General features: G+C 49.4%; 1 protein-coding gene across 1 annotated transcript; it reads right to left on the bottom strand.

Moving 5' to 3' along the window:
- Positions 1-147: 147 nt before the first annotated feature.
- PHC1 (polyhomeotic homolog 1) lies at positions 148-19,282 on the bottom strand. Its single transcript, XM_074901870.1, has 15 exons — positions 19,108-19,282; positions 15,056-15,212; positions 14,332-14,442; positions 12,877-12,954; positions 11,958-12,107; positions 10,851-11,006; positions 9,327-9,825; positions 8,251-9,011; positions 6,014-6,161; positions 5,696-5,904; positions 4,981-5,095; positions 4,290-4,398; positions 3,511-3,661; positions 2,725-2,956; positions 148-2,419 (listed from the first exon to the last, which is right to left on the bottom strand). The coding sequence occupies exons 2-15, from the start codon at positions 15,167-15,169 to the stop codon at positions 2,265-2,267; spliced, it is 2,988 nt and encodes a 995-aa protein (XP_074757971.1). The 5' UTR covers positions 15,170-15,212; positions 19,108-19,282; the 3' UTR covers positions 148-2,264.
- Between the last annotated feature and the right edge of the window lie 1,890 nt (positions 19,283-21,172).

Genomic DNA, 21,172 nt, shown 5'->3' on the forward strand with positions numbered 1-21,172 from the left:
CTACATGGGTTTTGCTGCCACTTTGTGTAACTCCAGTGGCTTTAGGGCTTAAGATGGAGGGGTACACATATCTTTCAAAACTGGAGCTTTAAAAGCTCAGGTAGTTATGGATGAGAAGTTTCCTATACTCTGTATTTCTGCAACAATAAAAATCAGAAGTAACTTTTTGATGACAGTTGTAGTTCTCAAACACTACATTAATGTTCAGGTTGTGGAGGGGGGATTAAAAAGTAGCCAGACTTGCAAAGCCTGAACAAGCATTTTTTTATTAAGAACACTGAACATGAAAGGAAGAAGTGAAGCCTTCCCCTTTGAAATAAAATCTGGTCCTCAGAAGTAGCTAGTACCATAGGCAGGCTAGCTGCCTGCTGACCCTGCCATGGGTCAAACTAAACAGGAGTTTTACCACACCCAGCCTGCTACAGATAAAATGGTTTACGGGCAGCCTTCCTCTGCTGATTGCTGCTAGAGATAGTAACCTCCCCCCTCCCTGCCCCCAAATTACATCAGACCAAGTAGTGTTACTGGGGTGTAAGCATGGACAGCTTCCTTTGTGCCTATTTTTGTTGAAGCCCTGTAATTCCCTCAGGGCCAATGATGTCATTAAAGTGGGACTCAACAGCACAGTTCAGACTAGGAAGCTGCTGCCACATTTTATCCACCTTCTAAGCACCTTTGCTCCTCTCTTTTTCTAACATGGGTCAATAAAGAGCCCCTTCCAAAGATCTCCAATGTTTTCCTAGCTGTCTTATTAGTCCTCCTCCCATACCACTACAGCTCTCCTACAACAGTAGGTGCCTTCCACACAAAACTGTCTTATGTTTCAGAAGTGAAACTTCTGAAAACAGAAAAGCTGAGACACGCAGTTTATAAAATCATCTTGCTTTCAGCTTTTCGGCTCTAGGGGGCACTTACCTCTTCATGCAATGTCTTCAGGGGTTTTTTGCCTGTTTGTTTGAAGCGGAGGTGCTTCTGGAAGAGAACTCTGACCAGGTTTTTCACCTTTGGCAATCTGGTTACAAAACTTCAGAATACCACATTTGGTCCTTAAAAAAAACCAACCAACCTGGAGGGGCTGCAAGGGAGGGACTTTAACATGATTCTACCCCTTGGAAGGGAGAAGTGACATGAAAGGATCAGTATTCAGTTGTTGGAGGGTGTGATTGTTTTTTTTGTTTTTTTCAACTGAAGAAGAGAAATATTTGTTTTACAACACCAACAAAAAAAAAAACAAAAAAAAAAACAACTGAGGCAGGCAATACAATCCTGCCAGCTTAAACTTTGTCCCGTAAGCTCTCCTGAGGATAATGAAGACAGACACAGAAATAATACAAACTGATAAGAGAACACAAAAAACCAAAAAAAACAAAAACCAAAACCCCAGCCCATTTTATAAAGAGCCTTGGCGCTTCTGGAGACTGCTTTGGATCTGTAAATTACACCCTAGCACAATGGGGAGACAAACCTAGTGCTGCAGGGTTCCCTAACGTAAGACAATCCCCCTCCCCATCAATTTTCCCATCACCTTGTCATAAGTACTCAGGATAAATCCTCCTCTGACTGGTTCAGAGAGGAGTATCTGGAGTGGATAGCTGCCGCAACACTTTGTCTTCAGTCTGCATTCTCTACAGGAGACAGTAAAGCTAAGGCAGCTCCTATTGCCACAGGCCTTCAGGTTTGGTATGCATGCTGGAATGGCTATTCAACCCAGTTCATGAGCAGCCTAGGTATTTAAGAGTGGAACAGCAGCAGCCCCTTTTGCTCAAACTCTTGTTTGTCCACCTTTGTCACTTGGAATTTACTAGTTCCCCTTCCTAAATGCCCCAAGCACAGCTGCTCCCAATGTCCATGTGGGGCTGACTCTTCCTATGCCTCAAGTTCTGGCACAGTGAGATTCAAAACTAAGATCTAGCAGACCTGCTGTAGCAAAAAAGGGTGAGAGCAGTTCCCTTTCAGAAGTCTGCTAAGACAGAAGGAGGTCCCTTTCACGTCTTTATGTGGGATACGGGAGAGGCATATTCAAATCAGGAAGAGGGAAAGATGTTTCAAGGCCCCAGGTAGGAGTTTTCCTCCCCCTTGTAGCACCATTAAGAGACCAAGACATGGGCTTGTGCATGGCAGTTTCAATCAGTTATCTCATTCTTGAATGCAAGACCACAGGGGACTGTCCCATTCTTCCCTGCCCCAGCAGGATGCTCCAAAGCTGGCAGCTGCCCTGCGACCCTGGGGTCAGAGCAAAAGTGAGACCTCTGGCTTCAGAGCTGTTAGGTCTCCTTGAGGACATTGATCTTGGCACAGATCTTGAGAGCTGGTCCCAGCTTGATGTTCATGGCACTCATGAGGTGTTCCTCCTTCAGAAGCAACAGGGCCTGGCCATCAATTTCCTGTGACCGAAACTCCTCAGCAATTTCCTGGCATCCTGTGAAACCGAAAACCAGCACTGAGAAACAGATGTGCCCTGGGCACTGCCCTTGTTCCCACTCTTCGGGCCTCTGGCAAGTACAGGAGGCAAGCTAGGAGACCCCCCTCCCCACTCTAGTCCCCGGTCTGCCTGAGGACACAGGCTGCTTGAGAAGTAAAGCATCAGTATCACCCACTCCAATTCAGAAACATGTACAAAAGTACAATAAAAGCATTAGGCACCACTTTCTTCTCAGAAAGAGAACCAACAAATTCCCCCATGCTACCGGAATACAGGAGTGCAGGAGAGGATCTTAACTTCACCTTGCAGTGATGCAATGAACTCGTACACTTCCTCCACACTCCAGCGGCTGGGATTGCTGGACAGGAAGACTGGGTTGATGCCGTGTAGATCTGGGGTAGGTGGGGCCATACTAGAGTTTGACAGGTCCCTCTCTCCATGACTGGCCCTTACTGACAGGGGCCCTGGAGATGTAGGGGACAAAGCTTCATCATAGCTGGAGTTATCAGAGCCTCGACTTGAGTCTTCCTGGCCCTACAAGCCCGTAAGAAAGAAAGGAAACAAAAAGGTGTTTTGCCAGAAATTCACATCTACTAGATGCAAAACAAGACACTAAGAACAGCAGAAGTTGTCCCAACGATCTGGGACAACTGTCTCAGGCTGTTGGTCCAGAAGCAGCTGACACAAGAGCTCCCTGATGCCAGAAAGTGGAGACTTCACCCTCCCTCTTCCTTCTCCCCCAGTCCATTCCTCCTCACATCACCACTGAAGCTCATTTGATGCTTCTATAATCTGACTGGAATCATTCATGTGGAAGAACACTAATCATATGGGAAAAGTGAATAGTTTTCTACAAAGGGTGTCAGCTGATCTCACTCACTGAGACCTCCAAGACACACAAGAGCAAACAAACAGAACAAATACAAACATGAACCCGCTTTCTGCAGCTGATGAGCCATTAGAACAGCTCCCCATGCCCGGTGTAACAACTGTCAGTGTGCACCTGACGTACCCTGTACGACCACATCACAAGAAAGTGGCACATCCAGCAGTGAGAGCTTTGACCCCCGCCTTGACTATGTCCTTACCCTGTGGCGCTTGCCCTGGATCTTTGTTCGAGCAATTTCAGAGCTGCTGCGCCGTGGTCCCCGTCGGCGCACACGTGCGTAATTAGCTTCCTGGAATTCCTTCATCTTCTTTCTCTGCAGCCGAAACTGATGGCTGCAGCTAACATTGTACCTTAAATAAGTAGAAGCAGAGCAGCAGTTAGGAAATGGCAACTATCAAAACCTACTGCTTCTTCCTCTAGATGGGGATAAAACTCCTCTTTAACATCAAGTCTGTTCTTCCTCCTTCTAAGACTTCCCCTTGGAAGGAACCAGGTCCAGACTTCTGACACAAGCAATATTTGGACACCAGAGTCTTGATGTAACATCTAAAGGGTCAATTAAGTCATTCCCCTGAGGGAAAGAAGACCCATAACAAGCACTCTGTACCAATAGGAAGCAGCAATGACTAGTCTAACTTCTCCCCAATGCTCCCATTGTGTCTTTGTCTAGTACCAATGCAGCAGACAGCCACCAGAACAAATTCTTTTAGTCAGCCAAGTTCTTTGGAGCCCCAGAACTTCCACTTCGTTTTCTGAGCAAGTCAGAAGTCCTGTTTACACTCAAACACCACATCCACCCCTCCAGACTTAGAAGCATTCACAAATCATTTAGAGTCCTAAAGGATCTCTGTGGCCAGTGCATCCCATGGAGGGAGGATCAGATGTTCTAAAGTGTTCTACACTACCAGGAGAAAGGGCACATGCCCAGTTCTAGAGAATGTTTAGTCAGAGAAAACAAAGATTATGTCTTACTATTACCTTTTAGCACAGGTCATGGAACAAAACCTCTTGGAGCCACGGAACTGAGTTGCTGGGGCATACTTTCCACAGTATTCACACTTGAGCAAGTTTGCCTTCTTATCAAGCTCTAGTGAAACACAGAAATATACACCAGTTGGTGATCTGAAGCAGATCACACAATTCCCCATTCCACTACTCTTCTGAGCAGACATATTCCAAGCACTGTTTTCTACTGAATCTACTAAGCAGTTAGCTCGGGGAAGAAGCTGAGGAAAGAGAGGCAGAAGCTCCACTAATTAGGATGCCAGGATATTGAACAAAGCAGTTTATTTCTCCTTGTTCATTGAAACAGTACTGAGAAGCAAAAAAATAGCATATCCCTCATATCCTACAAGGCCGTGTGGGAAATGTCCCATCACTGCACTCTCTGTTGTGTCCACGCATCCTTCGCAGCCTTCAGGGTCATTAGAGACAGGTACAGTTTGAATTCTCCTGCTCACTACTGACGCAGGGTGTGTTAGATCATATTAACAACATAAAAATAGTGTCCTATGGCACTCAAGACAAGAAGATCCTAGGTCCACAGCTTGGGTCTCTTAAGGAGTTAGAAGGAAGAGATACAAGCCCACAATGTATAAAGTGAGATACAGTTATCACAGAGCAGAAACTTTCAGTAACACTAGTTAGGCCTCTTGGTGCCGTAACTCACCCATAGAAGCACTGTCCCCTCCTGGAGAATTGCTGGACAGGTTTTCACTCTGGCCAGAAGGAGCCTCTCCCTGCAGTGGCTTCTCAGATTCTTTCAGCAGCTGAGAACAACCCACCTAGACAGGAAGAGAAGGAGTTGGGCCATCAGTAAAGGACTGGCTGTGTCCACCACCCTCTCCAAGGTGTGATGCTGCTCACACCTTATTACCGCTCAGAAGAAACCCTCTGCCTACTAGGGAAGGAGAGATGCTGAGCAGTTATTACTCCTTCCTGACTCACAGGCTTGGTTCATTCAAAGATCACCAAGTGTTATCTGCCTCGAATAACCTGCAATTCCATGTAGCTGCATTTCCCCTTATTTGCTTTAACTTCACTTGCTGCTTGTTCAAAACGCAGCACATCTTTTCCTCACTAAAAATCAGAAGGAAGAACCTTCTTACAACTCCTGCATACATTATCACTTTGAGGACTACTGGAGAAAACAGTTCCCATCACACCTGTTTTACTCCTTCCAACCCACTCTCTTTAATGCCACCACTTATTAATGCCTTGCTTCATGCGTGGCACCTCCCTCCTTTCCCTTCCTCTTCACTGTCTGTGTCTCAGGCTAAAAATGCTGAGTTGGAATATGGGGAAAGAAACTCCTGTCCAAAGCTGGAAGCTCACCACCTTCCCAAGAGAGCACTACATCTTCCCCCACAGCTGAGAATCCCTACCGGAAAGGGCTCTGCTCCTTCCTGGATAACAAAGCCTTCAATGATGTGTGTCAGGATCTGGGGCTTGACAATGGCTTGTGGGGGTTTGGAGTCTCCCATCTGACGTGACACCATTGCCAGGTTTGGGGTGGGAGCAGAGGTGGGGGTGACTGATCCTCCTTCACTTGAGGCAGTATTTGGGGTTGCAACAGCAGCAGGATCAGATTTATCTGGGAAGTTAATAGCACAAGAGTCAGTTACCTTTGCTCCATCTACTTCAAATGGAATACAAGATCAGATCATCAGCACACACAAGCAGAGCTCTTCTTTGTACCTCACCTCCAAGGCCACTCTTCTCCTCCATGTTTTTGGGGCTGTCTGTCACAGGAGAGGACCTGGCAGGCAGGAGTGCACTGACACCAGGTGACTCCTCCTTCTCCTCCTCTGACTCTGCCTTGCGCTTTACTGATAAGGTCTGAGACTTGCCCTGTGTGAATAAAGAGGAACACTTAAGCAGAGAGAAGCTCCAAAGCAAAGAACAAGACAGATCAAAGGCAGAAGGAAGATGCATTTTGCTCCATTGTACATCATTTCCAGCCTGGTTCCTTCTCCTGGAAAATTCCTCTAGCTCCCTCACAGTACATATCTCTACTTAGGAGCATGTGCCTAGCAGGGAGCAAAACTCCAGAAGACTCACTACCATGCCACTGTGACTAGGATCTGGTGTCCCAATTCACTTTGATCCATTGATATAATACCAAGACACTGTGTGAACCTCAAAGGATTATTCCAGGAAGAAGTGGAATGGCAGTCACCCAGCAGTTTCCAAACAGACTTTTGGCTAAATCAGATCAGTTTTGATGGAGGAGAGTCAAAAAGAGTAGAGGGCATATGTTGGATGACAGCAGAATTGTCCCCCTACTAAAAAAAAAAAAAAAAAAAAAAAAAAAACAGACAAATTCTGTGACACCTCCCTGAAGCAGCAGCCAGAGCTTAGAAAACAGTCTCAGCAACTGGCTAAGGGACTCCGAGATGGCAAAGTGCTGTTATCCCAAGGGAGTTAGGCCGGCTCTAGCTGGACAATTTAAAGCAGCACGGAATGAGGCCTGTGGAATATGAGCCATCTTTGTGTTCCCCTGCATAGCCTCTGCATAGGGGACCCTCAGGCCTCGAGTAGTGGCTGTTACCACACAGCAAGGGGTCTCTGACCCAGAGGTATCCACACCCATCGAGAAGAGGGGAGTTCAGTCTTCATGGCCCACTCGGCTCTCATCTCTCTCCTGAGAGAGACAACAAAGAAGGCAGTTACTGTTTGCATTGGGTTTATGTGGCAAGGTTTTAGTAGCTGGGGGGCTTCCGTGAGAAGACGCCAGAAGCTTCCGCATGTCCAATAGAGCCAGTTCCAGCTGGCTCCAAGACGGACCCGCCACCGGCCAAGGCCAAGCCCATCAGTGATGTTGGTAACGCCTCTGTGATAACATATTTAAGAAAGGGTAAAAAATACTGCACAACAGCAGCTGGGAGAAAGGAGTGAGGATATGTGAGAGAAACAACTCCGCAGACACCAAGGGCAGTGCAGAAGAAGGGGGAGGAGGTGCTCCAGGTGCCAGAGCAGAGGTTCCCCTGCAGCCTGTGGTGAAGCCCGTGGTGAGACAGCTGTGCCTGCACCCATGGAGGTCCCTACAGCAGAGCAGGTGGATGTACCCTGAAGGAAGCAGTGACCCTGCTGAGAGCCAGCCCACGCTGGAGCAGGCTCCTGGCAGGGCTTGTGACCCCATGGGGGACCTACACTGGAGCAGTCTGTTCCTGAAGGACTGCACCCCGTGGGAGGGACTCACAATGGAGCAGTTTACGAAGGACTGTCTCCTAAAGGAGGGATCCCACCCTGGAGCAAGGGAAAAGTGTGAGGAGAAAGGAGCAGCAGAGACAAAACATTATGAACTGACCACAACCCCCATTCCCCGTCCTCCTGCACTGCTCAAGGGGAGAAGGTAGAGAGTCTGGAATGAAGCTGAACCTGTGAAGAAGGTGGGGGACATGTTTTTTAGATTTGTTCTTCTTTCTCATTATCCTACTCTGATTGTCAATCAATTAAATTAATTCCCCTGAACTGACTTTGTTTTGCCCATGACAGTAATTGGTAAGTGATCTCCCTGTCCTTATCTTGACCCAAAAACTTTTTGTTTTATTTTTCTCCCCCTGTCCTATTGTGAAGGAGGAGTGATAGAGCAGCTTGGTGGTCACCCAGCAGCCAGCCAAGGTCAACCCACCACACTGTTAAATGTGATATTTTAGTATGTGACGTGGACACCTACCCCATTTGGGGCAGGGTCTGAGTCTCACCTATTTACCTCACGCAAGCCTTTGAATGATAACGTAGAAAAGAAATGCTTGTAGTCAGTAACCCAAAGGGTTGGACTAGAATTAGTGTTTTTGAGAGGAAAAAGTCTCCACATCCCTTTACCCAAACCCTTACCCATCCCATCCCACTGACCTGGGCCTGGGCTGCGATTGGTGTCCTAGGAATGAACAAAGAGAATCCATATGCTATTCTCCTTCTCAATGGTATCACTTACTGGCAACTGGACAGACTGCATGTAGAATGCTGCTGGCATCTGAGCCACAACTGGAGAGGAGGCTGGGCTCTTCACCATGTGGGCTGTGCCTTGAACTTGTGCCAAATTCACCCCTGTGGTGAGAGGAGGAGCTTCCTGCGAGGATGCTGGAGCTGAAGACGATGACGGGGAAGCAGCATGGGCTTGGGAAACAGGCTGGACCACGGCTGGCATTCCCCGGGACGTCGGCACTGCTGCAGCAATCTGAGCCAAGCCCAGCGCTTGGGCTTGGCCTGAGCCCTGCTGCCGAGTACCCACCACCTGCACGGGGATGTGCGGCGGAGGCTGCTGCGTTGCCGACATTTTGGCAGGCCCAAGCTGAGGTGGTTTGATGGGGGTGACCAGAGATTTTGACTGAATTGGAACGGGTGACTTGGTGGCTGGCTGGCAAGGACTGTCCTGCTGGAGCTGCACAGGCTGCGGTTGGGACTGCAGCATAGGTTGTACCACGAGGGTCTGAGCCTGCTGCTGGTTTTGAGGTGGAGCCTGTTGCTGTGGAGGTTGAGCTTGCTGCTGCTGTTGGGTCAGAGATGGTGCTTGCTGCTGTTGCTGCTGTTGGGCCAGCTGAAGATGGGTGGCTGTGTGGAGGAGCTGGGACTGGCGATGCTGGAACTGCTGCTGGTGATGAATGGCGATCTGCTGCTGGATCACCACCTGCTTCTGCAGGTGGATCTGCTGCTGCTGCTGGATCAGCGAGTGCGGCTGGATCTGTGTATATGTGGCTGTGCAAACACAGAGTGGGAAAAGGGGAGAGAGCAAAAGTTATCAACAGTGCAGCTGGGAACAACAACAACGGCAGGCAGTCACAGCACTGGTTTGAGTCATTAAGCTCCAAAATGACTAACAGCTGACTGGCAGAGGACACGAGGGACTAAATCAACTTTTCTGGCTAATAGAGAGGGGTAACACCTAGAGAAAAACCTCCAGGAGCCCAGAGGCTGGGAGGCATGTTGGAAAACCTCTCACCATTGGGCTTTCAAGTGGCACTCTTGTGAAAGCCCAGTGGGCTCGCAGAGAAGGGACAGGTCTGCGCTTACCTGAGCTGATCAACGTCTGGCTGGGTGCTGGTGTAGCAGTCCTGGTCAGGTTCATGCCCACCGTTTGCTGTCCACCGCTGTCCGTTTCGCCCTTCTTTGTGGCTGCATTCTCTGTCTCCGTCTGGCTTCCCTGGCTGACAGTCACGGCCTGGGCAGCTGCTACCGGTAACGGCTGAACCACCCCCGTGCCTTTCCTTTGGCAACTGCCTGTGGCTCCTGCTGAGGAGGTCTGGCCCAATCCCGCTGAGGTCTGGCTCCCACCACTTGCCACCACACCCCCGGAGACACCGTTACTGCCCGCTGACCCCTGGCTCAAGTTGAGGGACTGGCCTGCGCTGCCAGAGGAGGCCTGAGCCACTGCCAAGGTCTGGCCCGTGCTGGTGGCCTGCGGTAAGCCCGAAGCCTGGGAGTTTCCTGGCAGAGCTGCCTTCTGAGCGGAGCCTTGGAGCTGGGCGTTAGCAGCTGAGGCCTGCTGGCTCCTCACAGCCAAGTTCTGCACCTAAAAACACATATACAGAACAGAATCAGTTTGCTTTACATACTTCACTTGCTGGAAGTTTGGCAGAGAACACATAAGCAACATGGTTTAAACTGCATGTGGGGAGCTGGCTAACACTGCAGGACAAAGCTGAGGCACAGCCCTCCCCAGGAAACATTATCCTGAACTCCCACCCCATCTCTGATGGAAGTTAAAGACCTCGTGGCACTTTCTGAACGGGCACATGAGGACACTGCCATTCCCTGAGGCATGGGACAGCCTTCAGACCTGCCTGCCATGCCTTTGCATTGGTAGGACCTAGTTTAGCACAGCTCTAAAAGCACTGAATTACCCCTTTAAAGACCAGTTTTCAACTTTTGTGCCAGCTGCCTCCTCCCCCTGTGCAGGGTTTTCCACTCAGCAGACCCACAGATCTACTTGTGGCCTGCAGCCCTTCAGATTTCACCAGTTCCTCTGTATTTTGGTGCTGCCATCCTCTGACTTTCCTTCAAAGAAAATGCTCCAGAGGAAAAAAAAATATTAAGTAACTGGAAATCCCAAAAATGTCTGGGACAGGACAAGGGAAATGGGAAGCTACAGCAGCTCCCTGTGTTTACATATAGATGAATACAGGAGGTAAGACCTTGTGTCCTGTACGGTTTTTGGCATCTTTACAACAACAAACCAAGTGGGTGAAGGAATACTACCTATAGCAAAGACTCCTCATTGCTTGTGACTGAACAGTGACTGACAGTGACTGAAAACTGGACATAGAACTCAACAATTCTTTTCACACAAGGACAATAGAGAAACTGTGAAGATGGGATTGATCCAGCCTGTGGCTCACCCCAGAAATTTTAAGCAGAAATTAATTCCATCTCTGGAGGCAAACACACAAAAAAGGGTGGCAAGAGAAAAGAGAATCTGCTGCCTGCACAGGGACACAGGTTGGGGATAAAACAGAGCTAATCTGCTACACAGGGATGGCTGGAGAGCAAGACCAGAGCGTGGGGTGAGGGAGAGCAGAGGAAGGGGGTGTCACTGACCTGGTCTGTGTCTGCATGGACCCCCGGAGACTGAGTGGGTGGTACCTCCTGCTGCACAGCGGCCACAGCCCCGTTGGGCATCAGGATGAGTTGGGAGGCAAGAGGCACATTACGGCCCAAGGTCCGGTTTACCTGCAACAGGTTCCCCAGCTGTGGCTGTTGAGGGAGGGTCGGGTGATGTGAAATGAGAGGAACAGAGAGGGAGAGAGAAAGACAGACAACGAACCACAAGCAAATAGATTACAAAGCAACACTGGGCTGCAATATGACACATTGCAAAACCCCCAACCCTCCCTGCACTGTAACACTGAACATAACCCTCAGGAGCAGAAAACTGGGAACAGTTGCCTTACAGAAACAAGCACTCTTCTATTAAACATGGGCCTGGGCCAGCTCGCACAGATTGCCCTGTGCTGGCTAAAAGTCTGGGCTACCACTGATTTTTCAGATGTATATCTGGGACTGGTTGAGAAACAGTGATAAAAGACATACATCTAAGGCCAGGCTTGCTTGAAAAGAAGGGGATTACAGTCTGTATCTAAAGTGACGCAGAAAACATTTTTCAAGTAGGTAACTAAACCCCAGACTGACTATATAGTCAAGCCTAAAGTCTTCTATTTAGCGGCACTTGAAAGCAATTAAAAGGATGACACATTTGTTCATGTTCATTTATGTTTCTAGACTTACTTGAATTCTGACTGAGGTCAGCAATGGTAGGAGAATAATTTACCATATATCTGTTCTAGCACTGAACTAGAAGAGTAGCTTTATTTCTGTGAGCTATACTCAAGTCTAGGACATCTCTCTCACATTTACACTCTAGTAAGAAGTGCCATGGGATCTTTAACATCTATGCAGAGACAAACATAGTTCTTAAACAATCTCACCTGAGCCACACAATACAAAGCTCATCTACCCTCAGCTGAGCCCAGAGTTAAACTTGGGGTTTCAGAGACAAGAGCTTCCCCATCTGAATTTAAAATAGAGTGCCTCATCCTTAAAGCTAGAGGTAGCCCAAAGGTGTTGGTAATCCCAAGCAGTGAAACAGTGAAGTGGCTAGGAAGTGGGATTCGCAGTCAGCACACGTTCTGCGTACACATCTCTTACCCGGAGATACATCTGAGCCTGCGACTGGTTGAGGGGTGGTGAGGTGGTATTCCCAAGGAGCACAGACTGCGTCAGGGTTGTGGCGCTGGGGGAGCTCACGCTCTGTGACCGACTGATCAGCTGAGCAGCTGATGTGGTGGCTAGGTTGATCTTAAAACAGAGAAAAGCCCCAAATCATGTATGAAGAGATGGAGGCAAAGAAACAAATACAAATTCACTTACTGAGGTACAGCCAGAACAGACATTTTACAGTTTTTTTCCTGTATCCCACAGGGGACCAAGAAGAAAAAAGTACTTGTGTTAGAGACTACACAATCTAAACTAGCCAAAGCTCTGGATGCTAACCTCATTTGTATGCTAAGCCTGAATATCCCTTTTAGCATGCAACTGCAATAAGAGATCCAAAATACGTACATACTTTTTTCCAGCCTCTCAAGGAAAGGAAAAAAAACCCCACAAAGTAACCTCTACCCTACCAACTCATCTACTCTCTGAACAAATCCCAGTTCCTCAATACTCACTGCAAAACCAGACTCCTCATATAACAAACTACTACTGTGACCAAGAAAAAAATAAAGAGTATTCCCTTTCAAGTTGCTCATGACTCCTCCTTCTTAAAAGTCTTGATCCTTTTCAAATCCATACAACATATCCTCAAAGCCTCAGCAAAGAGAGATCAGTGTCCATCCTTCCAGCTGAGAGGCCTCTCCCACTCAGAAACCTTCTCTGGTCTCCTCAACCCCCACCAATAATGACAGCACCCCAAATCCTCAAAGCTGTCTGCATCTTGTGGATTCCCAGCATTCTTAGAAGCTGCGTTTCCCTGTCTGACTGCCTTCCTAAAAGACAAAGAGGAGAAAGAACAAGGCAGAGGGTGGGAAGGAGGCTTTGATATGTGTGTGAGGGAGCAGTTACTTACAGAAGCCTGGGTGGTGGTGGTCTGTTGCGAGGTGCTGGTGTTGGGGGAGCTGGCCTGTCTACTGGCTGCGATTGTAGCCTGCAGGAGAGATTGACAGAGAAATGAGTACCTGGAACAAACTTTTCAACCCAGCCCAAATAGTTGACTTTGTCAGAACACCTAGTCCCATCATCATTATCATCATCTTCCATTCTAGAGAACAGGAGCACAATCTAACCACTGCAAATCTCTGCTGTGACCTACAAATCAGGTGCAGCAACGTGCCTCCTCTTCCCCAGCCAGGTCAGTCCTACACACTACCCAAGGCAGTGGACAACAGACCCTTACGTCCTCTATATGTCCACCAAAGGACCTCCAGTCCTTCCACCTGTGGGTATACACTCTACCATTGCCCTAGCCTGTCATGCTACACACGGCAACCCTCATCCCAATGCTGAAAATCCACGGTTAACACCCCATTGTTCCCTGCAATATTAGCAATTTAAGCTGGGCTAGTTAGGCAGTTTAGTAACAATGTAATGATAGCACTCCAAGTAACAAATTTCAGATTACAGCACATATGGTTCATGGAGGAATGTAATTATTGGGTTCCGTCCCCCTCCCATGATCCCATGGGAATTCCACTGTACAAGTTTAGTTAGTTTTATAACTAAGATTTGTGCAAAACTGGTGAGAGGATTCTGTTCCCTCTATGCTATGAAACTGCAAGTAGAGATTTTGAGAACAACTAAGTGCTGGACTAACAGCCAAGGAGGACAGCTGCTGGTGGAGATATTGTTACAGAGACAGAACTGTAGTCACATCACACATAATCCATCTTCAACTGATGATAAAATCTGGTAGGTGAGCAAAATTGCTGAAAAAACACCACTCAACAATTACACATAGAAAAAAAACATCCCAATATGTATAAACATATCTCAATTAAAGAAACACCCTCCTGGACGGACAAGATTTACCCCAGATCCCTCTTGCTAGTAACTGGTAAAGAAAACATGGGCTACTAAGTTTCAAGACAGAAAATTCAGAGGATACCACCTGAAATGTCATGCACACAAGACCATGTTTATTCTCAGAGAGGTAACAATCCACAGTTTACTTTAATACAGGTTTTAAACACTACTGCATCCACTGCTGATTTAACCACCCTTCTTTTATTTAAAGAAGGTGCAGGGGCTAGTCATAGGCCTCTGAAGTGAAGTGGGGCGTTGCCATGGGGATGGCAAATTTTGTCTTCCCCTGCTCTGTACCTGAAAACCAAACAAATCTTTGCATCAGGCTTCTATTCTAGTTTACTAGCTCGTTTTAGTAGCTTTAGACAATGCGTTTAGGGACTCATTGTCTCATCATGGATCAGGATGACCTCGGTGCACAAGTCACTTCATAAGGAGAGAATCTCTGGATCTTCCCCAGAGAACGATCCAATTGCTCTCCTTCTGCCCCTTGGCAACTCACCTGCTGCACGGCAGCCAGGCTGTGAAGCTGGGCACTGTTAAGCTGCTGCTGGAGCATGAACTGATGAAAGTACTGGGCTGCATTGGGCTGTCTTTGGAGTGCCTGCAGGGCCTAGAGAAAGAGGAAAACCCAATTGTCAAAAATAGCGTGCCCTTGAAATGCAATTAGAGAGAGCAAAGAAGACATAACAGCCCTGAGACCATCCCTAGACTCCATGAAAAAAGCAAAGTCACTAGATTAGCACATCAAAATACATAGTACAGCTACAAACTTGGTAACAATCACAGGTGTATTCCAGGACAGAGGGAAGCACATTTGCAAGACTTTAAGAAATTTCCAGGTATCTGGGATGTGTGTGCTCAAGCAGACAGACAAGCGTTCCAGTATAGGATGTATACAGAGGATATACACTGTATAGAGGAACTCGGATGATAAACTGAATGATTTGCTCTAAAACAGCAGGCTAAAATCAATCTACTGGATCACAGTATGGATTAAATATAAGAGGCTGGACACTGGTGGAGTAACCTATGAAACACGAAGCACAGTATCAGGCTACAGGAACTAACCATTGGGCCCAGCACAAGAATTTCTAAATCTGCAAACATGACGGTCCTTCAAGCACACTCCCACCTTGACACATGATAACTCAGAGGAACAAGAAAGGGCTCACCACCACCTTCCACTGATGCACGTGCCATCCCGGAACATAACAGCGTCTCACCTGTACTGCCTGTCGCTCATAGAGGGACATCTGTGATATCTGAGGACGGGTGCTTCCTCCAGAACTGGAGCTCCCGCTGGTGGAGCTGGAGTTCTGCTCACTTTCAGTCTCCATGGTGACAGGATCCCAGGAGCTCAGGCTGAGACGGACTCCAGATCTACATCGAAAGAATTGGAAACTAAGTCAGGCTAGAGAAAGAACCAAGCCGTATTTCACTGCATCACACACACCTTTTTTTACTGGAATATCCCAGTACCAGGCTTCTTGCACAGCTCTGCTACATCACAGAGGACCAGGGATGCCAGGGCTCTGAAATCACCCAGGAATTATACTCACGATTTCCATCTTTTATTAACTCTGTCAGAAATGTAATGCCCACATTCTCATATTTTTATTGCTGTGCCACAGTTGGAAGCTACAGCATCCTGAACTCTTAAAAAGGCACAAGAGTGAAGGCGCAGCTGCAGCTCATTCAGACAATCATTTGGCTCCAGACCTGATCACCTCTCCTTCAAGAGAGGCTAGTGAACTTAAGTAACAGTCTCTCACTGCACTTTGGCAACTTCTGATCCCCTCTTCCTCCCGGCCCATAAGAGGTATAATTATCCCACAACTCTGCTGCCCTACTGCGGAAATACCAGCTTGGTCCCTCCTTCTCCCAGTTTAGCCCCCAGCCCTCAACTCTTTCTTCCCTTCTCTGATCACATGGACTTTCCAGCTACTTGTTGCTCCCAACAGATGATGACTTTGATATTAGACTGGAATGTGGTATCTGTGGTGGCAAGTTGCTTTCAGGAGGGATGGAGTCAGAAGCAGAGTGGATGAAGGGTTCACTGGCAACACTTGTAAGGGGAAAGCTGCTAAAGAGGTCATTGCAGAGCCAGAGAGATCTTCCAGCAGCAGAATGATGAGTTGCAGTGAACCACAGGATTGAGGAAGGACTGGAGAAGGCTTTCATCAGCCAAGAAGAGAAGTGAGACTGAAGAGAGTGCTTAGCAGAAGAGTAATGTACTGGGATGATCAGAAAGTTTTGTGCAACGAGAAACATGGGCTACACAAGGAGTAACAGTAGGAGGGCTTAGAGTCAGAAAAGGGAAAGTGCGAAAATAATTATTCAACAACTCCTCTGAAAATGCTGATTTTTTAAAAGGATATCATTCTTCCTAAGATTAGAAAGAAAAAAAAAGATTCTGATAGTCTCAACATCACCAAGAGCCTGTTTGTTTCCAAACCACCAGCTGGCTCCCCTGCAAAATATAAATGGGACCCTTAGACTTCAAGGTCCCCACAGCACCAGCACAGCCCCTGTGTAGACCTTTACAAATCCAGAGACTGTGAGCTTCACAGCCTTCACCAAACACAGCTTCTTCCAGGTGAATAAACAGACCAGCGCAACAGAAAAGGAGCCACAACTATAGTCTCAACCAGACAACTTTTTAAATTCTGTTCATGGTGGTAAGGGTACAGATGACTTTAAAGTAGGGTAACAGCATGAACACTGCAGAGGATGGCTGGCTAAATCAGGGAACTGCTGCTCCAAACCAGGTCCCCAAAATCTGGAAGATTCTATAATCGACAAGCAGATAGCTGCTGCTCCAGTCCTGTCTTCCCCACACATCTTCACCTCTGCCCTCAAGTCCTGCTCAGGCATCTCCCTGCTATTCCAACACTGGCTTCCTGCACTGCTTCAGCAGTGGGGTCATAATTCCACTCTGCAGCCGTCTTCTCCTCAGCTGAGACATACACCCGCCTAACTAGTCCCTACTGTCTTCACGCACAATTCTTACAGCTAGAAACAGTTGGTCAGTAAGTCCTTCTAGAACACAAAAGCTCTGGAGAAGACAATAGCCTTAAAGATATTCCCCAGGGGGCAGCACCACAAAAAGTAAATGAAGCCTGAAAATAAATAAAATTGAGAAGGGAGAGAATATTCTTGAAAGAAAGAAACTGTGGTAGATAAATGAAGTATTTTGCATGGGGTTAAAATGCAAGTCAGAGTGAAGCTACACATATCACACCACGTCATCTAGTAGCTCAGCTACTATCAGGAGACTATTTCTATTCTGTGCCCACCCTCAGCCTCCTTGTGCAGGTTCTTCCCAGCATTTGCCTCACTTTTGGTGCTCCCTAGATCAACTTGTTAACTTTGCAGAAAAGCTACCCTAAACATAATTTTCTGCCAGATCAGTGAGTTGAATTAGCTCACCTGTGATGCCACAAGCATGAGAGAGAGGAGATAAGTAAGTTTCAGCTTAGCCGTAGCACACACCCTTACACCCAACAGCCGCACCAGGAGAAACCTGGCTTCTGACTTGGTGCTCTGCTCCACCAACCTGTCTTTCCTCAGTAAACAGCACCATGGATTCTTAAGTTTTCCAGCATTTTTGAGGGTTTCACATCGATCTAGATCTTCTTAAAATCAGGTCCTAGCACAAACAGCATCCTACTTGAAATCCCACCTCTGGGATGAGAGGCATCAAAAAATATTGGTCTCTGTGTAGGCAGAGGGCCTTTTGGGGCCACAGATACCTCCCTTGGCAGAAGGGTGGTAAGAATTTTAAGTCACACACAGCAAGGAGGATTATCCAGCAAAACCCTTTCCAAATACAAAAGTGAAAAGGCACAGTATTTCCCCAGGCAAGTTCATCTAAGGATGCAGCTCCGTGTTAGTGAAATCTGATCCAAAAACAGGCTATTCCCACACAAAACAGCATGGATTACACCCTCTCCCCTCCTCCAAGCGCATCTCCCAGCACCCTCCTCTTACAAAAATCTAGTGATCACTGGGCTATCAGATCAATCGGCTCAGGTGGTCCATGAGATGGATAACCCAATAAAAATGGTTAAACCATGGGTTTCCGAAAGATTGAGTTAATCAACAAACCTTGCGGGGAAAAGAAAAAAAAAAAAAGAGTAACAACATGGCTATTACTGTAAATTAACCACAGCTAGACCTGCACCCTAAGAGGCAGACACGGAAGGATACAAAGGCCTATTAACACCATGGCAGGAACGACAGGGCAGCAGAAAGGGAGGGAAGGAGAAAGGAGAAAACTAGCTCACAGAGCAGCGCAAGCATGAGGACGTGGGCCAGCACAAACCACGACCACCACAGGTGGCCTGTCTACAAGTCCCTGACCTTTTTCAAGTCCAAGAGCAGAAGAGTCGGGCCAAAGATCTACTCTAGCCACTGAACACTAGGTAGGAGGTAGAAAAGTTTTACGCACCCCATCCAGTCCCCCTGACACGTGACTGCTGCCTGCAGAACATTTTCTAACCTTGCAACTGGTTCTGTCGCTTCGAGAAACTAAGTTAGCGAATGAGTAAGACTTGCACAAGGTTTGCTCAGAGGTTTTGGGGAGGACAAATGAGCAGCCGGGACTACACCACACTCCTCGCCCTGCTACTGTATTTTTCTCAACACAGTCTCAAAGCGAAGCGAGCAGAGGCGTGAAACTGCCGGGACCCATTAACTCTGCCGGGGGATGCTCGCGGAGCAGCCGCAGGTGCGACTCCCGCGCACGGCGGGACCCGGCACCGCCCGCCGTTCCCCGCCAAGCGCCTCGCCGCCCGCTCAGCGGGGCCGCAGCGCCCGGGGAGTGGGGCGGGGGGGAACGACACACACACACTCCGGACACAGCGCGGCGGGCAGCTCCCCCCCCCGCCCCCCAGGCCGCCGGTAACTCCGGCAGCAAAGTTAAGCCGACAAAGAGTGTGCAGGCGCCCTGCAACACGTACGTGCCGTGCACGCAGCCCCGCCGCGGCGGGAGGCGGGGATCCGCCGCAGGATGCCCGCCGCGGGGAGCTAAAGAAAGGCGCGTGTTTAACGCCCGGCCACCGGCGGAGGGAGGGAGGTAGGGAGGGGGGGGGGAGCGGCGGCCGCCCGGGAGGCGGGAGCGGGGCTGCGAGGGGGAGTTGTGCCCGGCCGCTGCTCTCGGGGCCGGGCCGGGCAGACAATGGCTGCTCCGCCGCCGCTGTCAACTTCCAGCCCGCCGCGGCCCCGGGAAACTCTCCCCGCCGCGGCCGCCCCGCGCACCCGGGCCCGGCCTCACCTGCAGCCGCCACGGCGCTGCCCCGCTCCGCTCCCGCAGCAGCAGCAGCGGCGGCAGCAGCAGCAACAGCGGTGGTGGCGGCAGCGCCGCCGCCCGCCCTGCCGGGAGCTCCCGCGCCCGCCTGAGGCACCCGCGCTGCCGGCGGTACCGGAGCCCCCGGGCCGCCGCCGCCTGGCACGCCCCCCGCGCGCGGGCAGCCAGGCCGGGCCCCGGCCGGGCGGGGCGGGGCGGCGCCCGGGGGCCCCGTTGTTGGGGAGGGCGGGGCCGGGGGCGTTACCTCGCGGCGGCTCCCGGCGGGCCCGGCCGGCCGCGGCCTGGCAGGGCGGCCCCGGGGGGGGGGAACGGGGCCGGGCCTGCCGTGGGGGCGGGGCCCGCACGCGCGCGCCGCGCCCCGGCCGGTTCCGCCCCCTCACCCCCTCCCTTTTTTTTTTTTTTCCCTTTTTTTTCTTTTTTTTTTTTTTTTTTAAATCTTGGCCTCCGGGGCTCCCCGCCGCTCCGTCACTTCCTCCCTCGAGGCGCTTCCGGGCACGTGACCCCTTCCCCGGGCGCCGCTTGCCGTTGCCTTGGTGACGGCAGCCGGGGCCTGGCGGGACCCGCGGGTTCAGGCCCGGGCCGGGGCCTCGCCGGGGGCCGGGGCCCGCCCCGCTCCGGCCCTGCCGGGGAGCGGGGCTCGGGGCCTCGGTGTCGGGCTGCTGCCGGGACAGGGGACCGAGGCATCCCCATGTTGCTGAGCATCGCGGCCTGGCTGCGCAGCAGGCGCGGAGTGCGCCCCGCCATGGAGCGCCGACGGCCCGGCTGCCCGGACGCACTTTGCGATCGGTCCTCCTGGAGGCTGGATAACCTTGTTAAACATTAGTAATTTCATGTAGGTTGTAAAATGTTTGTCTTTGTACCCGGAACAACCTTTGACGAACAAACAGGACACAGCAGTAATAGCGGTTTTCTGGCCAGGTCATGTAGGTCACGTGTAGAGGTGAAAACCTGCATAAAGAGGGTAAAAGCCACCGTGCCAGAGCTCGCTGGCAACTTTCAGGAGCGAAGCTGCGCTGTGCAGGCACCTGGGCCTTGCTTCCCTCGGCTAGTCTTGGAGAGCACCAGTTCTTCTGTCAGTTGCCTGGCTTAGGGTAAAAGTGATCAGTTATGCTAAACTTATTTTTAACAACGTTGTAGTCAGCATAAGTGTTTCCAAGAAAACGAGAAATGCTCGATCTGGTCAGACCAGTGGCTTAACTTGATGAGATCTGGCGAGTTTCCTTTAAGGATGCACCAAGAACGGGTGGGAAGAAGCAAAAGACAAGCAGAAAAGAATCATGCTCCATCTACATGTACAAGGTGCAGAAGTTCGAGCACCACCGAGGCTCTGAGCATCATAAATGCTCCTGCAAATGACACGTTTGAGCCTTGTGTTGCAAGAACATTGCATCTGGTTCAGTAATGAAGGTGCTGGGCTATCGGTTCACGTTGACTTGGAATCACAGAATAACGTTTGCTGCTGCCTGAAAAGCAGCAAAACACACTGTAGAGGAGGTGTTTGGGCTGTTACCAAACACACCTGCTCTAAATGCTCGGGATTCTTTTTTAATTCAGATGGAAAGCTGCCTGTCTGATTCTCTTGTGGGGAAAAAAAAAAAAAAAAAAAAAAAAGATATAGGAGATATTTAAGGCTATTCAGAATAAAAGGTCAGACAGTGATCAAAGGAACAATGACAAGGCGGGGAACCCAGCCGACTTAATCCCTGTGAATCAACCTCTCCTAAAACCCTCAACGACTGGTTGAACGACTAAGCCATTTGTCCCTGTTGCAAAACCCACTGAAGTCGATTCAAGGGAGGAAACTCTCTGGAATCTTTGCAAACGAAGGGAAACTACTGCAATAAAGAGGCCTTAGGGTTTACTGGGGAGTGCTTTGGAGGGAGAGGGATGTTGTAATCAAAGACAATTTGAGGATTTACAAGGCTACGCTGGTATGTTTGGGGTAAAAATCACAGGCAGGGAAACGGAGGGATCAAGGTGGATCAGAGATGAACAAGCACGGGGAAATGGAGCGAAGAGAGGGATAAACTAA

This window comes from Athene noctua, chromosome 3 (assembly GCF_965140245.1).
Source record: "Athene noctua chromosome 3, bAthNoc1.hap1.1, whole genome shotgun sequence".
Classification (NCBI taxonomy): Eukaryota; Metazoa; Chordata; class Aves; order Strigiformes; family Strigidae; genus Athene; species Athene noctua.

Excerpts from the sequence above, each read along its gene's own strand:
- PHC1 (XM_074901870.1), bottom strand. The coding sequence starts at position 15,169 with ATGGAGACTGAAAGTGAGCAGAACTCCAGCTCCACCAGCGGGAGCTCC. Across the intron at positions 9,826-10,850 it reads TCCATGCAGACACAGACCAG|GTGCAGAACTTGGCTGTGAG; the intron begins GTCAGTGACACC and ends ATGTGTTTTTAG. Across the intron at positions 5,096-5,695 it reads AAGGAGCAGAGCCCTTTCCG|GTGGGTTGTTCTCAGCTGCT; the intron begins GTAGGGATTCTC and ends CTTCCTGTCTAG.